The sequence below is a fragment of the Carassius carassius genome, chromosome 37 (assembly GCF_963082965.1).
Source record: "Carassius carassius chromosome 37, fCarCar2.1, whole genome shotgun sequence".
Classification (NCBI taxonomy): Eukaryota; Metazoa; Chordata; class Actinopteri; order Cypriniformes; family Cyprinidae; genus Carassius; species Carassius carassius.
In genome coordinates this window covers 14,344,807-14,364,003 of record NC_081791.1, presented here as the reverse complement: position 1 = coordinate 14,364,003, position 19,197 = coordinate 14,344,807, and the positions used below count along the sequence as shown (strand labels likewise).

At 36.8% G+C, this 19,197-nt stretch overlaps 6 protein-coding genes and 1 non-coding gene across 7 annotated transcripts; 4 read left to right on the top strand and 3 right to left on the bottom strand.

Moving 5' to 3' along the window:
* Positions 1–315: 315 nt before the first annotated feature.
* LOC132118104 (large ribosomal subunit protein uL16-like) lies at positions 316–2,577 on the top strand. Its single transcript, XM_059527653.1, has 7 exons — positions 316–456; positions 567–598; positions 1,024–1,082; positions 1,506–1,613; positions 1,728–1,866; positions 2,112–2,274; positions 2,353–2,577. The coding sequence occupies exons 1-7, from the start codon at positions 331–333 to the stop codon at positions 2,506–2,508; spliced, it is 783 nt and encodes a 260-aa protein (XP_059383636.1). The 5' UTR covers positions 316–330; the 3' UTR covers positions 2,509–2,577.
* LOC132118871 (small nucleolar RNA SNORA70) lies at positions 1,903–2,037 on the top strand. The gene has a single exon (XR_009426038.1). It is a non-coding gene; the product is annotated as a small nucleolar RNA SNORA70 (small nucleolar RNA).
* A 634-nt stretch (positions 2,578–3,211) lies between the features above and the next one.
* On the bottom strand, positions 3,212–6,275 carry dnase1l1 (deoxyribonuclease I-like 1). Its single transcript, XM_059527654.1, has 8 exons — positions 6,126–6,275; positions 5,283–5,427; positions 4,923–5,200; positions 4,312–4,424; positions 4,111–4,223; positions 3,870–4,027; positions 3,676–3,772; positions 3,212–3,601 (listed from the first exon to the last, which is right to left on the bottom strand). The coding sequence occupies exons 3-8, from the start codon at positions 5,024–5,026 to the stop codon at positions 3,455–3,457; spliced, it is 732 nt and encodes a 243-aa protein (XP_059383637.1). The 5' UTR covers positions 5,027–5,200; positions 5,283–5,427; positions 6,126–6,275; the 3' UTR covers positions 3,212–3,454.
* Positions 6,276–6,965: 690 nt separating this feature from the next.
* Positions 6,966–8,030, top strand: LOC132118107 (protein BTG1-like). The gene is made up of 3 exons (XM_059527656.1): positions 6,966–7,103; positions 7,216–7,354; positions 7,609–8,030. The coding sequence occupies exons 2-3, from the start codon at positions 7,219–7,221 to the stop codon at positions 7,962–7,964; spliced, it is 492 nt and encodes a 163-aa protein (XP_059383639.1). The 5' UTR covers positions 6,966–7,103; positions 7,216–7,218; the 3' UTR covers positions 7,965–8,030.
* Positions 8,031–9,304: 1,274 nt separating this feature from the next.
* Positions 9,305–12,146, top strand: ognb (osteoglycin, paralog b). Its single transcript, XM_059527651.1, has 6 exons — positions 9,305–9,574; positions 9,912–9,996; positions 10,083–10,247; positions 11,120–11,322; positions 11,397–11,489; positions 11,590–12,146. Exons 1-6 carry the CDS (start codon positions 9,404–9,406, stop codon positions 11,758–11,760), a joined length of 888 nt encoding a protein of 295 aa, XP_059383634.1. The 5' UTR covers positions 9,305–9,403; the 3' UTR covers positions 11,761–12,146.
* A 412-nt stretch (positions 12,147–12,558) lies between these two features.
* Positions 12,559–13,561, bottom strand: LOC132118108 (ubiquinol-cytochrome-c reductase complex assembly factor 5-like). Its single transcript, XM_059527657.1, has 2 exons — positions 13,228–13,561; positions 12,559–12,908 (listed from the first exon to the last, which is right to left on the bottom strand). The coding sequence occupies exons 1-2, from the start codon at positions 13,379–13,381 to the stop codon at positions 12,820–12,822; spliced, it is 243 nt and encodes an 80-aa protein (XP_059383640.1). The 5' UTR covers positions 13,382–13,561; the 3' UTR covers positions 12,559–12,819.
* Positions 13,562–15,059: 1,498 nt separating this feature from the next.
* LOC132118106 (BTB/POZ domain-containing protein KCTD6-like) lies at positions 15,060–18,117 on the bottom strand. The gene is made up of 3 exons (XM_059527655.1): positions 17,965–18,117; positions 17,419–17,508; positions 15,060–16,186 (listed from the first exon to the last, which is right to left on the bottom strand). Exons 2-3 carry the CDS (start codon positions 17,443–17,445, stop codon positions 15,500–15,502), a joined length of 714 nt encoding a protein of 237 aa, XP_059383638.1. The 5' UTR covers positions 17,446–17,508; positions 17,965–18,117; the 3' UTR covers positions 15,060–15,499.
* Positions 18,118–19,197: the final 1,080 nt, after the last annotated feature.

Below are 19,197 nucleotides of genomic sequence, written 5' to 3'. Positions count from 1 at the left end.
GTGCAACTGAATAAATAGATCCTTTCTCACTGATAAACATATGCACTTGTAGGTTTGTTTTATTTAGCTTGTGAGGAAAAGCAGTATTTATGTAATCTCCCTCAGGGCTTGTGCGCCAGTAAAAACAGTTAAGCGATGCTAATGGTAACGCCCAAGATCGTTCTAATGGACTACAAATACCAGCAGCATTAGGAGCACAGAACTACAGAGACCACGTTCGCGTTCGCGTTCGAGCGCAGGAAATTACACAGGATAATTTGTCTGATAGCCTAAACGGGTTTATTAATATGAATTGCCCTATTGATAGCAGTTGATTCTGGGAACTAGAACATGAAATCAGTTTTGAATTACAGTATAATTGTAGCACAAATATGTAACCGGAAGAAGTTTTACTCGGTGCGTAATGACGCAGCGGAAATTCAGTGTTCTTTCTTTCCTCCATTAGGTGAGTGCGTGGTAAGAGCGCGCTCCGTCGCTCTCTTCGGATTCGTCGAAAAATACATACTTTACTCACTTATGAATACACATTTTCATCTTTAAAGTCATTGTTATTGTGTACATTACAGATCGCAACCATGGGCCGCCGTCCAGCCCGTTGGTAAGTTGTGAATTTTGGGGTTTAGAAACTAGCCGAGGTGAAAAAGGCAGGGCCCGCTAACCATGTGCAGCACTCCGGCCTCATTCAGCAGAGACGGTGCCCAAGACACCCTGCGCTCTGTGTTGAACACGAGTGTCTACAATTTTGGCTTCTAATAAAGTACATTAAAATTCTTCACAATATGAGATCCGTCGTTGTTAAATGTGAAACTCACAAATTAGCGCCCGGTTAAGCACTTACTGTTGATTGACATTCAGCCATTTGCAGCAATTGTAGTTGTTGGACAAGTAAATTTTCTAAATGTAACCGGTGTTATATTTGGGGTGTTCAGCTTCGTGTACATCACGTTTTTGTGCTTGTATTAACCGTAACATTATGTGTGTTGCTGATTTTGAGTCTTGCTCATTGTCATTCGTCTGTTGCAGCTACAGATACTGTAAGAACAAGCCTTACCCCAAGTCCCGCTTCTGTCGAGGTGTTCCTGGTAAGTTATGGAAGAAAGTGCATATACAGTATCTTTGAAAGTGTGGATAAAAATCCCATTATTATGGACAATCTGAAAGTACCACATTTTAAAATGCTTAAAGTTATTAAAGCAATTGAAATTGAGTGTCTGTAATAGATTTTCTTGATTTTAAAGCATGTTTAATAATTGTATTACTCTTTATGTGAAATTAAACACTCAAGACATGGTGGTCATTTAAAATGATTCATAAATTTAATTTTGAAGTTCAATAGTGAATATAAAAGGTCTGAAATTCTTGGAGTAATCACAAACTAAAATTCACTGATCAAGATTTCCCAAATATACCTTGAATACTTAGATAATAACACAAAATCATCCATTAATGAATCAGTTGAAGTTGAAGATTTGTTCTGATTGCGCGCATCTCTCTCCCAAATTCAGACCCCAAGATCAGGATCTTCGACTTGGGCAGGAAGAAAGCCAAGGTAGATGAGTTCCCCCTGTGTGCTCACATGGTATCTGATGAATATGAGCAGCTGTCCAGTGAAGGTGAGGTGTCTTCATGCAATACTGTTGTGCATTTATACTTCAGTGTTTTACATCATACAACTTCTGATCCATGGTCTTTTTTTCCCCCATTTAATCTGTGAATTTGTTTTCTAGCTCTTGAGGCTGCCCGTATCTGCGCCAACAAGTACATGGTGAAGACTTGCGGTAAAGATGGTTTCCACATCCGCGTGCGCCTGCACCCCTTCCATGTTATCCGTATCAACAAAATGTTATCCTGTGCTGGAGCTGATAGGTGAGCGTGTGTGTGTGTGTTGTCTGAGACTCTTATCTGCAGCTTATTAAGCCGACTAGACAAGTTGTTTGTACTTGTGTGGTGTGCAAAGGCTGCAGACAGCGAGTCTTTGGTTTGTGTATGAGCCCAGCTGTGCAGTGCTGGGCCCTTGAAGGGACCACTGAGACATAACATTACTTATTTAAAAATATAATTTGTTTCACCACTTTTTAGTAAGTTTAAATGTTTGTTCACCTCCTCTCCAGGCTCCAGACTGGTATGCGTGGTGCTTTTGGTAAGCCTCAGGGCACAGTGGCCCGTGTGAACATTGGACAGGTGATCATGTCCGTGCGCACAAAGGCTTCAAACAAGGAACATGTGATCGAGGCTCTGAGGAGAGCCAAGTTCAAGTTCCCTGGCCGTCAGAAGGTATGTAAAATGAAATTGATAACTGTCTCTGCGATAATTATGTGAAAGTGGTATGTTGACTGTCTGTGTTCTTTATAGATCCACATCTCCAAGAAGTATGGATTCACAAAGTTCAATGCCTGTGACTTTGATAACATGTTGGCAGAGAAGCGTGTGATCCCTGATGGCTGTGGGGTGAAGTACATCCCCAGCCGTGGACCCTTGAGCCACTGGAAGTTCCTGCACGCCAACTAAGCACTCGCACTTATTCATCTGTGTGAACCAAGGCTCTAGTGACAAATAAAGTCCATTCTTTGATTTACAGTCTTGGTCTTTTTTACAATTTGTATTTTAAACTTTAGTACAATAACTCAAATTTGGGAACGGAAGTAAAAAAGTAAAAGGCATTGTTACGTTTCTTAACTGCCATTAAGGGAAGAATGGAACCTTTCGGAGGCAATCTAAAGAAATTCCGTTTTTAAACATTTTCTACTAAATGGATGTATCATCACGTTTTGCATCATACAATCATACTTGCATTTAGTTCCTCCTGGTGGCATTTCTTTGGCATTTGGTTGTTTGTCATTGTTTTGCCTTGAGGGCAAAGATAAACTTCGATCTTATCAGACCATAACATTCTGCAGGATGCTTTCCTGTGTTTTCACATGGCTTCAAGCATGACTTTGCTAATTCTACACATTTTAGAGTATACTCTGTGGAGTAATTTTAAAATGTAGTTTTGATAGATATTTAGTGTATCTAGTATTAATAGATATAATAGTATATGTATTTTGATATTTCCGCAATTAAAACCAACCAAATTAGTGGATTATTTCCACTGTATAGTTTTCTGTGGATTCTTTTCTTTGTCCCTCATTTATGTGTGTGAATATAAAATATTTCATGAATGTTTCCGCAGTAAAAATTTCTATTTATTACAAAGATAAAATATTTTCTCTAAAAGCGATCTACAGAAACACGTTTTACTTGTATTAATAAATGAAAAAGTAAAATCCTCAAATGATCAATTTTATAGAAGCTATTAAACGTAATGCTCAGTCACATCCACTATTCCCAGTGCATTATATAGACGCGGTTGTGGATCTGTATGAGCTAATGTACATAACAGCTGTGTAACAGCGAAGTAAAATCTTCACTTCATCTAGATGAGATGAATAGTCCACTTCTGGTCTGTTTGTGTTCATAAGATCATCTGCAGTAGCAGTAGGATGTTCAGGATAAACGCTGTAGGCAGAAGACACGAAGCTTTGCTGTTTCGTCCGAAGGACCCTGACTTCAGAGTTTTGAGTACCACCTCGATGGGGTAGTGATCGCTCACTTCTAGAGCCTGTAACAGACAACCTGAAGTTGAAATGACATGAAAATGTGCAAAATAAAAACTAAATGTCAATTTTGGTTTACCTCTGCCTCTGTAAGTTTTAATTCCTTTGTAAATTTGAACGGCTGTGCTGATAACGGTTCGATTGTTCTGAGAAACAGCTCTCCGTGCACAACAATTCTGAGGATTAACATGAAAGGTTGGCCACTTGCAGCCTATATGCAAATCATAAACAGCATTATTTTATTTAGCTGATTTTAGTTTTTTATTATCGTACCGGTCATATGCACAGTCAGTTGACTCTTTCACAGTAGTGTCCATGTCATCCTTAATCAGCCAGATGAAAGACGGGTCAGAGAGGAGTCTGATGTTCTTACGGTTCTTTTTAGCCACATAACCACAAGCTGCATTGAAGTCCCCAAGGAACATCACATTCTAAAAAGATGATAAAAAAAAGCTAAATTCATTATTTGATCTCAAAATATGCTCTTTATAAAATAAGAAATCCATCATCATACCTCAATTTTCCAACGTGCTCTAATGTCCACAAAGACATCATAGAGCTCGTCAATCTCTTTGGTGGCATTTGAAGGAGTGGTGTGCTGTGGGATCAAGACAAACTCCTTGGCCACTGTTAACAGAGATATCATGAGATCACATGACCATAATCAGAGTCTTGGAAAAAATGCAGGACTGAAGTTTCCCTTGTTTACTTTTACCTGTTTTAGGGGCTTGGAAATGTACCAAAAAGGGTTCTCTGGAGAAAGCATCTACATCCCCTTTTTGTGTATCTGGATACTGATACTGGTTTCTCAGCTTCACTTCACTTTTTCTGTGTGAGAGAAAAAATGTAAAAAAAAAAATGAGGGAACTTGTCTTGCAAGACCTGAAATGATCAAAACCAATTATAGTGATCAAGATTATATCAGTATTAATCAGAGTAATGCAAGACATACATCACATCTCATAAAGCAATGTTCAATTTTATTAATATACCATGCCTTTACTATACGCCAATAATTATTTTCAGAAATAAAAAAAGAAATAAAACATTAAAAACTAAAATCAATAATCTTAAGTGCAATATGTAAATTTAGGCATCACAATTTTATAATATATGCTATAAAATAGATATTCATTTTGTAATTTGCTAAAGAATATATGTAGTCATTTTATTAAATGCTTTAAAGAACTTAAGTGGGCATTCAAACGTGAGCAAAAGAAATGCAAAAATAAGAGAAATGAGCATCACAAGTAAATTAAAACTCACATATCAGAGTCATAATTTATACATCCCTGCATATGTCCTAAAGCAGTGCTGAAGACATACCTATAAACAAAAACGTATTGCTCCTGATAGTTTGGTGTTCTCCCGAGACGTTCACTTGCCACATAGTCATAATCATTAAATCTAGGGGGGAAAATTAACAGCATTTACTGTACATTTGTTTATCTCCTAAATCTGATAGGTTACAGTGATTTCAGATTTGTTTTTTTTTTATATTTGCATATTGTCTACCTGTTGAGTAGAGTAAGCAGGCGCGGGATAGCTATATTTTTCTGATCTCTGACCTCCTGGAGCAAACATATGTCACAGCGAGATACAATCTGCATAATAAGACACATTTTGAGACATGTTTTTATACACTATAAATGTAAATAAAAAGCATTGTAATATTAATCCTCTTACCCGTGATATAGAATTCATGATTTTGACATCGGCTGATTTTGAATCACCAAAACTCTTAACATTGAAGGCACAAATTTTGAAGCCATAGCAGCTCAGCGGGCCAGAGAGAATAGAGAGAGTGAGGAGGAACAGTCTGCCAGTCATCCTGCATGTGAAGAGCCAGAAAAACACCTCTCGAGTTAAAACGCCATGATTCAAAGAACAGGCTTCAAATGTTTTCAATGGAGAATAAAAGTTAAATCATATAACAGTCAAATAAACTAATTTGACTGTACACATCTACTGATGAGTAAGACTAAAACATCATGTGATTGTGGTTTGTGGCATGAAAGTTCTCCTTTTAGAACTTCTAGAAGATTTTTCGGTCAATTATTAACTAATTTCCCCATTCCTATCTTCAGAAGGTACTTTATCAGAACTGTAACAAGTTAAAACAAAACACAGACCAGAACAATAACAATTCATCAGGTTTGAAGAACACATTTTGAAGACCCCAAACCCTTTACATCTAACATTGAACGCCTGGTTAACAAACCTAATCATGTTCTGATCAAAGCAGTTTTGACTACTTTTCATGTGAGAGCAGTGATCTGAAAGTGACAGCTGACAGCTAATGAATGATAGACTGGGTTAAGGAGAAGGATATGTCTACTTTAAAGTTTGTGACCTATATAGTCTATGCTGTTATTGGCAGCATAGACTATATAGTCTATATAAAACTATTATAAGTCTATATAAAACAACCAAGTAGCTACAACGTGGAACTCAGCACTGAGAACAGGTTTACAAGCTGTAGCAGAACTGCATACAAAGCTTAATATACTGAAAAGAAGACCTCCTTACCTCATTTGAAATGTGTTGGGTTTCACTTCGGCAATACTGCTTTTCCGCAGAGAAGAGTTTCCTCTGGTGAAGAAAGCTCGAGGACACACCTTCTGCTTGACTATTTGTGGATGAAGGGAGGAGCAATCCTTGTAATGGATGGAGTGCGGGGCTTTCCACTCCCTGCAATAGAATTCTAATACAGAATCCAAAATTAACGGAATTATGTCGTGCATAATCATTTTACTCTACATTTAGATTTATTCATTTAGCAGACGCTTTTATCCAAAGCGACTTACAGATTAGGACAGTGGAAGCAATCAAAAACTTCAATTTTTCTAGTTTGCTTTTACTCAGCCCAATATGACAACATCATTGTTGCATAAGTGTCTGCAACAGAGCAAATAGTTTTAAATCATTAGGTTTAAAGGTCTTTCAAATTCCATTAATCGAAAAGACATTATTATTCCATACGAAATATATTTTTACGAGTTATCCACACAGTGTCACACCACGCGAATTTGTTGCATAGACATTTTGTCTAATTTAATCATGCGTTCAATAACCAATAAATGTGCTACTAGTTGCATTTAACACATTCTAAAGATTTTCACTAAAAATCATCACGGGACATAAAAACTCAAAGACACAACTGTGGTTTTATACAGTAAAAAAAACGTTCTGCACTTTAAAAGTCGGGTTATTTGACCTTAAATAAGCCTGGTAAATAAATCTGTGTCCAACATTATATTTATAAGCGATACGCATGTAAACTGTTTGTCTGCACACGTGACTGCTGATTCGTCATGCGATGGCGCTAGAGAAGCGTGCTACTTATCCTCTGTGACGTAACTGTTTCAGAAGTTCTGATTTATTCATCTGTTCTGAAAAGAGTTCATGTAGCTCAAATTCTACTTGCAGTGGGTCTTGCAGTTTTTGTCGGTTTGTTTTATTAAAGTACGTTTTTAGCCTTTTGTGTCCTTGAAAAACAAATTACAGGTACGTTAGGCTATATGTACAAATTATAATTATAATAAAGTATTGCCTTCATTTGTGGAATTTCATGTCATTTCGTTTCATCAGTTTTTTTTAGCATATGTCTGTGGTGAAGAACATGGCCTCTGGTAACATGATGAAAACAGAAGTGTCGGTCGCTGCTTCTTTCCTCAGCGGTTTACTGAGCAGCAGTGACTCTCTGACTGCAGATCAGCTGCAGATCTTCACTCACACTCTCACTGATGCTCTGCTGGGTGAGATAACGGGATGGATGACTGGGCTGACCAGCTCTTCTTTACTAACTGAGTAGCTAAAATGATGCCCATGTTTTGATTCATTTCAACTGATTGTTTTCTCCTAGAAAAGCAGAATACATTTATCCTGATACCATCATTATTAGTCTACAATTACAGGCCTATATTTTGTATTTTCAAAATACACTGATGACATTCTTTCATTTTTGTATGATAAAAATACTTGACAATTCAGTATCCGTTATTCTCCTCAGAGCACTATCAGCACCATTGGTTTCCTCAAGCTCCCTGCAGAGGCTCTGGCTACAGATGTTTACGGATCAACCATGAAATGGACCCGCTTATAGGAAAAGCAGCCTCTGCTGTTGGATTTTCACAAGAGCAGCTTTTCTCATCACTTCCAGTAGAGCTGACACTGTGGGTGGACCCTTATGAGGTGTCCTATCGGATCGGTGAAGATGGATCCACTTGTGTTCTCTACAAGTCCTCAGCGCTACGGCCTAAAAGTGCCACCTCAGCAGATGCATCAGCCCACAGGAAGGAGAAACTAAAAACCAGACGATCGAATCGGTCAAGAAGGTTCGACGTAATGGAAAGGTCTCTGTCATGAGAGGTTTGAAACCCTCCCTCTGTGTATATTTTGCACTTGTTTAAAACATTAAAAAAAGAAACTGAATGTGGAACATGAATGTTGCATCTTACATACGTTCACAAGCACAAAGATCATGGTGAGTTCATATTTGATCATGGATGACGTGTAATCTTTTCATCAAAACTGTATTGATGCTTTCTAATGAAAACACTCACTTTCATATGAATCATGTGTATGCAATAATTTCCTCCCAAGTATGACAAATGGAAAAAATAGGTTAATATGGGAAAAAACATGTTGAATAATATCTAGACTTTACCACAAAGATGCTTTGCCTACAGTAAGAATTTTGCCCATTATTTTCTTTATCTGCATTGTTAAACTGTCTAGTCTGTTTAGGCTCTTTCTTTCTCTTGTCCTTTAATTTCACATCCAGTCTCCCATCATGTTAAGTAATGGCACCCAGAGGGAGGTCGAGGAAGTGCCTTTTAGAAGTCTTGGCATGCATTTATTTGAACACCTGGTTAATTCTGTTCCCAGGTTATCAGATGGCTCAAATAAAATAAGATGTAATAACGGGTAGTACTCTAACGGTGCCCAAAAACCTGCAGATCTCTGTTAAAGCACCAGAAAGATTATCCAAATCTGAAGGATTAGTTTAATCAAAAACAGGGGGACAGACGTTTTTCTCCCTCTTCTCTCAATTCATCCCCTGATACCTCCCAAACAAACCCAGCTGCATGTCTAACAATAAAGCTTTTCAGCATCACATAGCGATGGATTTTAAGTTTGCAAGTTATAAAAGTTCACCATATTCAAACACGCTGTCCAAGATTCCAGAACTAATAATGATTTCCTGTTGAATTCTGTCCTTTATTTCCATGGCCAGCACTGTTCATTCCCCCCAGTATTTTCCCTCAGTTTTTCCGAATCACAGTGTTCCCTGAAAATGTCTCATGGCTTACTTGCATTGTCAGGTGATGTGCATGTAAACGGGGAAAACTGGTTATTTTAATAAGCTGACATTTGTGAGTTATCTTTTTTATGATATAGTGAGTATGTTTACATGCACACCAGTAAGCTTACTGGTGTGCATGTAAACATACTATATCATAAAAAAGATAGAATACACATCTTATTATTGTCAGATTATGCTTATTCACTAGTCAGCAAAATATATCAATTTCAGTGTTGATTTTATCCACTTTACTCCACAATTTCAAAACATATAGACAAAACACTTTCATAAAGTGGATCACAGCCATTTATTTTTGTGGTGAGTGATCTGTTAAGACAGCACAGAGTGGGTTAAGGCCAGTTTCATGAAGCATTTTTTAATAGTTCACAGGCAGACACTGCAGAGACGCTCTTTAAAGGTCTCATTTTACTCTGAGGCTGTGACAGACTGCTCTGCTCCTCTCTCTTCTTCACTCACCACAACAACCGTTTCTCTTCACATGATGATGGATCTGAGGATTTTACTGTTTTTCGTGACTGTGCCCTGGATATTTTGTGAACCGGCAAGAACCAGTAAAGTGGTGCCTAAACACAAAGGGATATTGAAAATCGCAGATGATGAAGAATTAATCTCAGAGAGTAGAATTGTCATGGAAGCCAAGAAACCAAAGGTATGGAAATTTAATGCCGATAATGCACATTTGTATACAGTGTGATATTAAAATGAAATTTTGCTGAACATATGAATGTTTTTAATGGCTATGACGAATATTTGTATTTGTATAATTAGAATGCCAGATATCATAATTTTTTTCCAAGAAATGTATTGAAATGGAAAACCTGTTAAATCCATAATGGGATTATATTCAATAGAAAAAAAACACCATCGGCAAGTTATCTGGGCTTTTCTGAGCTCATTGAAAGGCAAAATAGCATGTGACCCAGTTGAACTTGTTGGTTTTGAGAGGAAACTAAATAATATAGTTTTCTTTTCATCTGCTTTACTAGAAAAAAGTCATTCTTAGCACAGACTATGATAGTCCAGTTGACACAGATGATGAAGCTCCGGGAGCAGACCATAAAGATGACAAAGGTAGCCTAATTGTTTATTACTTCAATTTTGCAATCATCTGATTCAAAATAATATTTATGCCTATTTATTTCGATTTCATTTTTCAGAACTTCCCACATGCCTGATGTGTGTGTGTCTAACTGGATCGGTGTACTGTGAGGAGGTTTCTCCTGACATGACAGCAGTTCCTCCACTGCCAAAGGAAACGGCTTATCTCTATGCACGCTTCAACAAAATCGCTAAAATTACCAACAAAGACTTTGCTGATATTGGTGAGGGAAAATCTTTTTAGGTGTAGCCATCAAATACACAATGTGTAATGACTGGAACTGGATCAGTGTAAGCAAAGCAACTGAGGGAAATTTTCCTTTCGTCTTTTAATGGCTCTGAAACAGAACTGAGAAAGTGCTTTTAGGTCCCTTAGAGTCACTGGTATAGAAGGGGAGACAACCCTAGAAGGCTTTGTGCATTTAAAAGGATAGTTCACCTAAAAATGAAAAATCATATTATTCACTCAACCTCAAGTCACTCTGAACCCCTGTGACTTTTTTTTTTTTTGTGGACATTTGGACCCCATTGATCTTCATTGCAAACTAACAAACTGCACAGGTATCTATAATTCCATAAAGGATCTTTAACATCCATGGAATCTTTTCAGTACACAAATGGTTCTTGATATTGGAAAAATATTTTCTTTCTTTAGACAAGACCCCATTGACTTTCACTGTACACTCTTAAAAATAAAGGTTCTTCACTGGCATCTATGATTCCATGAAGACACTTTACCATGCATGAAATCTTTCAAATACACGAAAGGTTCTTGATATTGGAACAATGATCTTCACACCAAGAAAAAAAAATGTTCTTTTAAGAACTGTTTACTGATTGTGTTCTTCTATGGCATTGTTGAGAAACCCCCCTTTTGGGACATTTATTTTTATGAGTGCACGGACGACAAAAAAAAAAAAATATATATATATTTGAGCCATATTTTTTATGTTCCACAGAAGAAACAAAGTCAAACAGGTTTGGAATGACATGAGAGTAAGCTAAATTATGAGGAAATTAATAAAAAACATATTTAGTTGCAGCCCAGTGGGCAAGTCCAAATCTGTAAATACATCCATATTGTGTTGTTTTACAGCCACACTGAGAAGAATTGACTTGACTGGCAATCTGATCTCTGAAATAGAAGATGGAGCCTTTTCAAAACTCAACCAGCTTGAGGAACTAACACTAGCTGAGAACAAACTGGTCAAACTGCCAATGCTGCCAGCCAAACTTGTGTCTCTCAATGTCAACCACAATCTACTTAAAACAAAGGGAGTAAAAGCAAACATTTTCAAGGTAAAAATGAATAAAAGATTCTGAAATAATACATTGTTATGTTACTCATAAGTGGCTTCCATATTTTGCATTAGAAACTCACCAAGCTATCATACCTGTACCTTGGAGACAATGGGCTGGAGGCTGTCCCTCTGCTGCCGGAAACCCTTCGCGTGGTTCATCTGCACGTATGGTCTTCATTATTGTCATGTCTATAGCCTATATATTGTTTGTAGTATTTTATGTGTCCTTGGCTATATGTATAAATTCTTTAAAAATCATTTTCAGAACAACAACATAACGTCACTGACAGATGACACATTCTGCAAAGGAAATAACACGCACTACATCAGGTACAACATGCAGGAGGTTCGGCTGGACGGAAACCCTATAACGTTGGCCCAGCATCCCAACAGCTTCATCTGTCTGAGAGCTCTACCAATTGGACACTACAACTGATCCGTTGAGAAGAAGAAAATGTTCCTTAAGCCATTGTCCAACTGGCAACCACTGTTAAGATGTTAGACAGCACATTCACAAAGATTGAACAGCTTAATAAAGAATTTTGAGTGCATCGAGCATTTAGACATTTATGATCATTTACATCATTTGTTAGAAGCATATACAGGCAATAACTTTTTTTTCGACCTACGACTTTTTTTTTTGTAGAGTGTAATCATTTTGTTAATGTTTTTGCAAGTGAAAATTTTAGCAATGGCTGTGAACTTAAAATTTGAGAAAGATATTCAGTGGTTACTGCTACTGATATCCAATGCTTGTACATAAATTCAGTTTGGACTGACATATTTGCTGGACTTTATCTTCATAAACTTCAGTTGCACAAAGTATGCACTTCAATAGACCATCTTTTTTCCTTTTTCCAATAAAGCTAAAAACATTAAGTAAAGAATAAATATAGTCTTATAATTATGTTTTAGCATACACTGATAAAGTCTTATCATAAAAGTGACTTATTATGCCTTAGGAGCTAGGAAAGTATCTCATTCATGATTATTAGATTTGAAAATTAGATTTTTTTTTTATCTTATTTGAATGATTTAAGCTCATGATAACCATTTTTCAATATTATGTAATGAGCAGTAATTACAAGAAATGTATAAATGTTTTCATAAATAAATAACTGTCAATATAATGAGAGGCTAAGTCATTATTGTGAGAAAGTTTCAAAATCCTTACAGAATCCTATTTTTTTTTACAAGCTTCCAATAGTGTATTAAGAATCACAGAACAGACAGATAAATGTTTGTGTGTGTGTAAATAGCCATCTTTATCTTCTTAGACAATACAAAAAAATGCCATCTTCTTAACAGAAACGAACACTGGAAGATTTCTGCACCTCATTTTGTCCTCATAAACACTCCTTGATGTCCCAGCTGCCCTACAGTTTATGTATAATAATATACCCACTTTTTAATGATATCAAAAGTGTGTTAATGTGCAAAAGTCTCAAGTGTCTTTATCATGACGATCATTTATTTCCAGTGTGTTCTGAAGATCTCATTTGGCTTCAGAGTCTTTGAGCACAAAGCGCTCTTCAATCTTGTGCTGGTATTCCCTCTCCGATTGTTTCCTTCTGTAGACATCATCTGTGAAATAATATAATTACTTGTCCATACAAAAATAACCAGTACCCAATTAAAAATGAATTCTTAATAGGCTATAGGACTACATAAATATATTCATGTATAATACATTCATCTTCACATAATCTAAGCATAATGTAAATTAAGCTCCGTTGTACCCTACCTAATTAAGATTAATGATACACATTAAAAGAATTTTGGTTTTAAAGTTTTCAGTAAGCAAATCACTATTCTCGTTGGATGAAGGACAGTTCTGCGCAAACAGGACGCAGAATGATGCACATGAATGTATACATAAGATTTGACTTGGCAGCATACTTACAAAACGTTTCTTTTCCAATTCTCACGTTAATCATGGTCAACTCCATGACGCCCCCGATACAAAAGAACAAGGGCAAAAACCTGTACGTCCCAAAACGTCTTTTTCCAGGTACAAGACTTAATATATATTTTAGGTTCTGACTTTTTCTAAACATCTTTTTCTTTAAAACAGTCAACGGCGAGAAACTTCTTAAAGCACAGCACAATAATATGCACTTATGAAAATGAGTTTTAATCGCTAGAATACGACATCTGAACAGTTGTCCTTCAACACTGATCTTCAAGCCCTTTACCGCTGCCTGTGCTCACAGAACAGGAAACAAACATGGCGACGTGAGCGTCACGGATAGTGTGTTCTAATAGGTCCGCTGGCAGGACTCTACCAAGTCTCAATACACACAGTAGTGATGGGATTTATGGCTCTTTGAGGGGATCCGGATCTTCGCGATCCGTTCCTTTCAAAGAGCCGTTCAAAAGAACTCTTTTTAAATATTTAGTCAGTTTTAAGAAGCCAGCTTGGGGGCATCTCAGTTTATCCTGGAAATAATCACTGGGAGGAATGATGAGGTGAGATTTGTAGTCAAATAATTAAAACTCAGATATCACACACCAATATCTGAGTTTGAATTATTCTGAAATATTGATTAGTACCTCATTTGTCACGTGTGGACTATATTCCATAGGGTTGCACAAATCCCTCTGCTTAGACAGTGACATCACTATTTTGGATTTACCTTTAGTACAAAGTGTGTGTGTGTGTGTGTGTGTGTGTGTGTGTGTGTGTGTGTGTGTGTGTGTAAAGCTACGTTGACTTATGTTATTCATACAATACCTACTCACAAATAAACATCAAAAACAAAGCCAGCTGAAATGAATTTCTGTGCAAAACAGCTTTTACTACAAACACTTCCACACAAGAACATTGTTATCACACAAGAACATTTTGATAGAAAACTAAAAATATTTAAAGTAGATAAAATTCTAATAAATAAAATGGAAATGTCTACATACTACTGTAAACTTTGCAAATAGGACATCAGCCCCTTCAAGTCAATGAACAATAACAAAGTGGGCTGCAATGAATGTCTGTGACAGCTGACAATGACAGAGGCACGCAGGGTTTTTTTTCCACTGGAGTCCTACTCACGTGAAGGATGCGTGCACAACTAATAACTAATATCATCACGCTATAAAGGGTTGGCCTGCGCTGGGTGCGCCCCTCCCCCTATAACTGTTCTGTCTCGCGGAGGAGCTCATTTGTGTGCATCTGTGTGAAACACGCACAGGAAAAAAGAACGACAGAAAGAACGGCTCCCCTCCAGCCGCGACTCGGCTCCCATCGTTCATGTTTATGAGCCGTTCAAAAGAATCGGTTCGTTCGCGCACGTCACAACTCTTAACACACAGGGACTATTCATCATTACTGGGGTTCTCACGCACTGCTACAAAGATAAAGTAGTAAATAAATAAATCTGTATTTGTTTAAATACAGGGCAGGGAAAGTTTAAACAAAAATAAGAATTTCCTCATCATAATGTTGGTAACCAAAAGTTGACAGTAAGCATTGACTTCCATATGGCAATTGTTTGGCTATCAACTTTCTTCAAAATGTTGTATTGTGTTGTTGTGTTCAACAGAAGAAAGAGACTCAGACAGGTTTGGAGAAACCTGAGGGTGACATGATGTCAGTATTTTTATTTTTGAGTGAAATTTTGCTTTAGGATTTAAAATATTTACCTTTGAAATGTGCCTCTCTATTATTTAGCAGTTAATCATCTGCAGTGGATAATCACACAACTGACACATATTGATGCTTATTTTTTTTTTTAAATGAAACCGATGAACAAATCAAATGTATTTCCCTTTACAGCATGTGGACACTTAATACTTAAAGAATGTGTTAGAAATACATGCACAATAACATCTTAATGTTGCACATAGTGCACAATGTTTGACAGATTTTTGATCTGATGGAATGAATGAATACCTGAAACTATTATTATTTTATTTTTTTTATGATTGTGGGCACGGTGTTCATAGATTACTGAAAGATGCTGGAGTATGATCTATATCTACATGTATTGCAAATACGTTTGTATCATATATTATTTTAATTAATTTGTGAAACATTCTGCATTGCATCATGTGATCCTTTACATTTCATTCCCTCTTTTTAGTTCTTCTTGGTCTCAACTGACAATGGAATTTCTACAGATTGAAACATTGCATTGGAAACAGCAGCAACCACATTTGGAAGCACATTCATAGACTGGTCAATCTTCTACTTTATATGCTAGCCGGCAGAAAGTCCAGTGGTGCTCCACTGTGTTCTCATTGGCACGCTCGCTCATGTGGTGCACCCGTGTGTTCCGGATCGTGAAACCCTGTTTGGTGATGTAGTCCATGAGGTGGACCCTTAGAGACACCTCTTGATGGTGGTCACATGGTCCAAAGGTGAAGGACACCTGACAGTCTCTGGTGTCCATCATGTGCTTGTTCCACTTAGTGAAGTTGTTGGATATTCCTTCCAGCAGCGAGTGGACCTTGGTGGTTATGGTTAGTTGCGTGATAATAACCGCTACTGGGTTGGAGTACTTGGACAGCTTGCGGGTACTGGACAACTCCACCACCTGCTCAAAGGTGTCCAGCGGGTACAGAGGCTTTGGGTCACTGAGGCATTGGATTAAAGGATCGATCTGATAGAAGTCAGCTTCTTTACGCAGAAGGTCCATCTCCATGAAGTCAACAGGAAGAGTGAGCTCTGAAGTGCGCAGGAAGTTTAATATGTAGCGGAAAAGTGTCCCATCCCGGTCGATGAAGTAGTTTCCTTGAGCGTCCCGTGTGGTGGGGAAGTCTCCGCGGAACATGGCGCCCAGCATGGAGTCTGGGTAACGTTGAAGAGTGGAGATAGAGGTCGTGTAGTTGTGACCCCCAACATTTAAGGTGACTGGGTGAGTCAACTACAAGAGATGGACAAAAGCAGAGAACATTAAAGCAGTTCATCACATTTAATAGATTCATTGGCAGTTTTAATGCAGCTAATCTATCAATCGGTCACTGGAGAAGCGCTAATTAAACGTCAATGTTTTGGAGGGCTGAAACAATTTGGGATGAATCTCATTGTTTGCTCTTTAGAGAGCTGAAATTTCTGTGCCTCACTAATAACAGGAACAATTCTAAATTCAGGAAACGTCTCTTTTAATTCATGTGTTGGATTGTGAATCAAATTGCCGACAGCCTACAGGATGCTGAACTGGAACAGAAAAGGAAGGTTTGTTAAGCATATTGGCTTGACATTTTGCTTTAAAGTTTAAATAAGTCCCAGTTTAAGTACAGTTTATAATTTGAAGGTTATGCGGACCTTACAGTCAGTCAGAAAAAAAGGCAGACAGACAAATCTATATATGGAAATATTAACCCATTTGAATGTCAGTTATGAGAAAACTTTTGATCCGATCAGTTATAAAGTATAACAAGCCAGGTCAGAAGGTCTCTGCCGATTATGGTGGATGAAGTTTAAGAATCACAGTTAGAAATTTTCACTGACAATCTATAGGACCTTTGGGATTTTTAATTTAACTGCAAAGACTCGTTCACACCAAGAAAAATAGCCATAACCAAGAAGTTTTAAATCTTTCTAATTGTATGTGACATAGGGAAATGCATAGCACATCTATAAATCTTAACAACACACTTTTTTTTGCTAAAAAATCGATCAAATAATTGGAGAATCCAAATCAGAATATACTGAGATTAAAGAGCTCGAGCTTTTAAAGAGGCAGACAATATAATCTTTATAGTTATCATTCTTGTTTAAAAGGACTTTTAGTCTTATTAGTTAAGGAAAAGAGAAACCCATTTGCAATTCATAAAATTCAAGATAATTAATGGTATTCTGTATTCTTCAACCTTGGTCCATAAAATTAATTTATTAAATATATAAATACATTAAGAACATATTTTATCTGTGCCATTTAAAACACATCTATTTTTTTTTTGTTCAGAAAAGTTTTCTCCAAGCCAAATTGATCTGAATTATTTTGTTCTAGTTAAAAACCACACATTACAGTTATATAAATGTCTGAATTTCAATTACATTTAATTCTACTTCAAATTCAAATAGCAGTTTTGTACATCGCACATAAGCACTTGACGACATTAACTTGTGTTCAATATTTTTCCACATACATACCCTATTCCCCCAGTCCCCATCATCCATTTGATAAGTTAGGTAGATCGGTCTGATCCACAGAAGAAGCTCGAATATTATACTTGAGTAGACCTGCAAAGAGAGACACTTATTAGCACTAACACATCACGGCATATAAATATGTGTAGCCCTCACTTGAGAGTCTCAGTTTTTAAACACATCTGAGACGATAGTGAAGAACACAAATAAGATAAACACAGGATGCATTACTGTGCGAGAAAGCTCAATGAATTGTATGCTCAACAGCATGCTAGCTGTTTTGGTTAGGCATGTTAACAGGGTTTCTGAAACGTAAATACTTAGTTTCCCTCGAAAGAAGTTAATGACGTCCAGCGACTGTGCCTGGTGGCATCTAACGTTAAAAACACGAACACCTTGTTATAAATATGAAACGGTTTTTAGTAACCTTTGCTAATCAGCCATCATAACACAAGCTAGCTCCCTGCTAACTCCTAATGTAAGAGTGACAAATGAATAAAATAAACGTTTTCCTGAAAGTCATACTGTATGGGATAACCCTCTCCTTACCTGTCTCCAGTCTTGTGGGGTGTAATCGTCTGTTTTGATCGCGGCTGCACAGGACACTGAGCGTTAGCTGCTCAAAGACGAGAAGACAGCAGCCAGCCGCACTGTCACGTGACAGGGTCGCAACACATCTGTGCCAAACAACCACTGCTGTGTGCTGAAGCGATCTGTATTGATCTAATATGCCATGCTTGAATTTTAAAGAGGAGGATAAAATGTTGCTTTTCACAAATACCATATTACTACAAAAAGGTGACTTTACTGACAGAATTTCACCAGCAAAAAACAACCAGAAGTTTTTGTACATGGGAAATCATAGTTTATTGGACATGTAGCTAAAGGCAGGAATGATGCTAAAGGCCACAACAATTCCAGCAGGGTTAATGTAGGAAAATAATTAAGAAATGTTATATACAATGTAGCCCATGTTTCTTCCAATTAATCCACAGACCGTGCTTTGAATAGTGCAAGCATTGTTAATGTTTTAATCCTTAATTTAATATTTAAATCAATCATCATCATCATCATCACCTAGTGAATGTAGAGTTCAAATGCAAAAGCCTCTAAGTGACTTCTAAAATTAGTATTTCTCTCAGTTTATCTATGTTCAGTTACTTCACGTTAGTGGCATTGAAAAGAACATATTAATTTCCATTAATGTGAAATTACTGAACACAGGAGCCTGATGAAAATGTTAATTTTTAGAAGAAAATGTAAAAAAAAAAAAAAAATCACACTTAAAGAGGCTTTCGCATTTGAACCCTTCACATGTATAACTGGACTTAAACTTAAAGCGGTATGGTACTCAGTGCTACATAAAATCATAGGACCCAGAATTACTAAGACCCATAGAATGAAGTGCATTAGTACATAATAATCACTACACGGTATACATAAAAGTATTATAACTCTACCATCAATATGGTACCACTTTACAACAAGATCTCTTTGGGACATATTAGTAAATCCAATAACATGAATTAATAATGTACAGTATATTTTTTACATCATTTATTAAGCTTTGTTGATGTTAGCTATTCAAAATACAATACAATAGATACAATTATTGTATTATAATGATTGCACAATTTTAAAAAGTATAATTTTGAAATTAACATTAAGATTATTAAATGCTGTAGAATATTTTTTATCGTTGTTAGCTCAGGTTAACGTCAACAAATGAAACCTAATTGTAAAGTGTTACCATACAATTTCTTTTTTTTTTTTTTTTTTTTT

Bases quoted from the DNA above. Each gene is read 5' to 3' on its own strand.
- LOC132118104 (XM_059527653.1), top strand. From the start codon at position 331: ATGAAATCAGTTTTGAATTACAGTATAATTGTAGCACAAATATGTAAC. The intron at 457-566 runs GTAAGAGCGCGC...TGTACATTACAG, and splicing joins CTCCATTAGGTGAGTGCGTG to ATCGCAACCATGGGCCGCCG. The intron at 1,614-1,727 runs GTGAGGTGTCTT...TTTGTTTTCTAG, and splicing joins TGAGCAGCTGTCCAGTGAAG to CTCTTGAGGCTGCCCGTATC.
- dnase1l1 (XM_059527654.1), bottom strand. From the start codon at position 5,026: ATGCTGTTAATTTTCCCCCCTAGATTTAATGATTATGACTATGTGGCA. The intron at 4,028-4,110 runs GTATGATGATGG...TCATCTTTTTAG, and splicing joins GAGCACGTTGGAAAATTGAG to AATGTGATGTTCCTTGGGGA. The intron at 3,773-3,869 runs GTACGATAATAA...GTTAATCCTCAG, and splicing joins ACTGACTGTGCATATGACCG to AATTGTTGTGCACGGAGAGC.
- LOC132118107 (XM_059527656.1), top strand. From the start codon at position 7,219: ATGGCCTCTGGTAACATGATGAAAACAGAAGTGTCGGTCGCTGCTTCT. The intron at 7,355-7,608 runs GTGAGATAACGG...TATTCTCCTCAG, and splicing joins TCTCACTGATGCTCTGCTGG to AGCACTATCAGCACCATTGG.
- ognb (XM_059527651.1), top strand. From the start codon at position 9,404: ATGATGATGGATCTGAGGATTTTACTGTTTTTCGTGACTGTGCCCTGG. The intron at 9,575-9,911 runs GTATGGAAATTT...CTGCTTTACTAG, and splicing joins TGGAAGCCAAGAAACCAAAG to AAAAAAGTCATTCTTAGCAC. The intron at 11,490-11,589 runs GTATGGTCTTCA...AATCATTTTCAG, and splicing joins TTCGCGTGGTTCATCTGCAC to AACAACAACATAACGTCACT.
- LOC132118108 (XM_059527657.1), bottom strand. From the start codon at position 13,381: ATGTTTAGAAAAAGTCAGAACCTAAAATATATATTAAGTCTTGTACCT. The intron at 12,909-13,227 runs GTAAGTATGCTG...ATTATTTCACAG, and splicing joins AATTGGAAAAGAAACGTTTT to ATGATGTCTACAGAAGGAAA.
- LOC132118106 (XM_059527655.1), bottom strand. From the start codon at position 17,445: ATGGATGATGGGGACTGGGGGAATAGG. The intron at 16,187-17,418 runs GTATGTATGTGG...CATCTCTTGTAG, and splicing joins ATGGGGACTGGGGGAATAGG to TTGACTCACCCAGTCACCTT.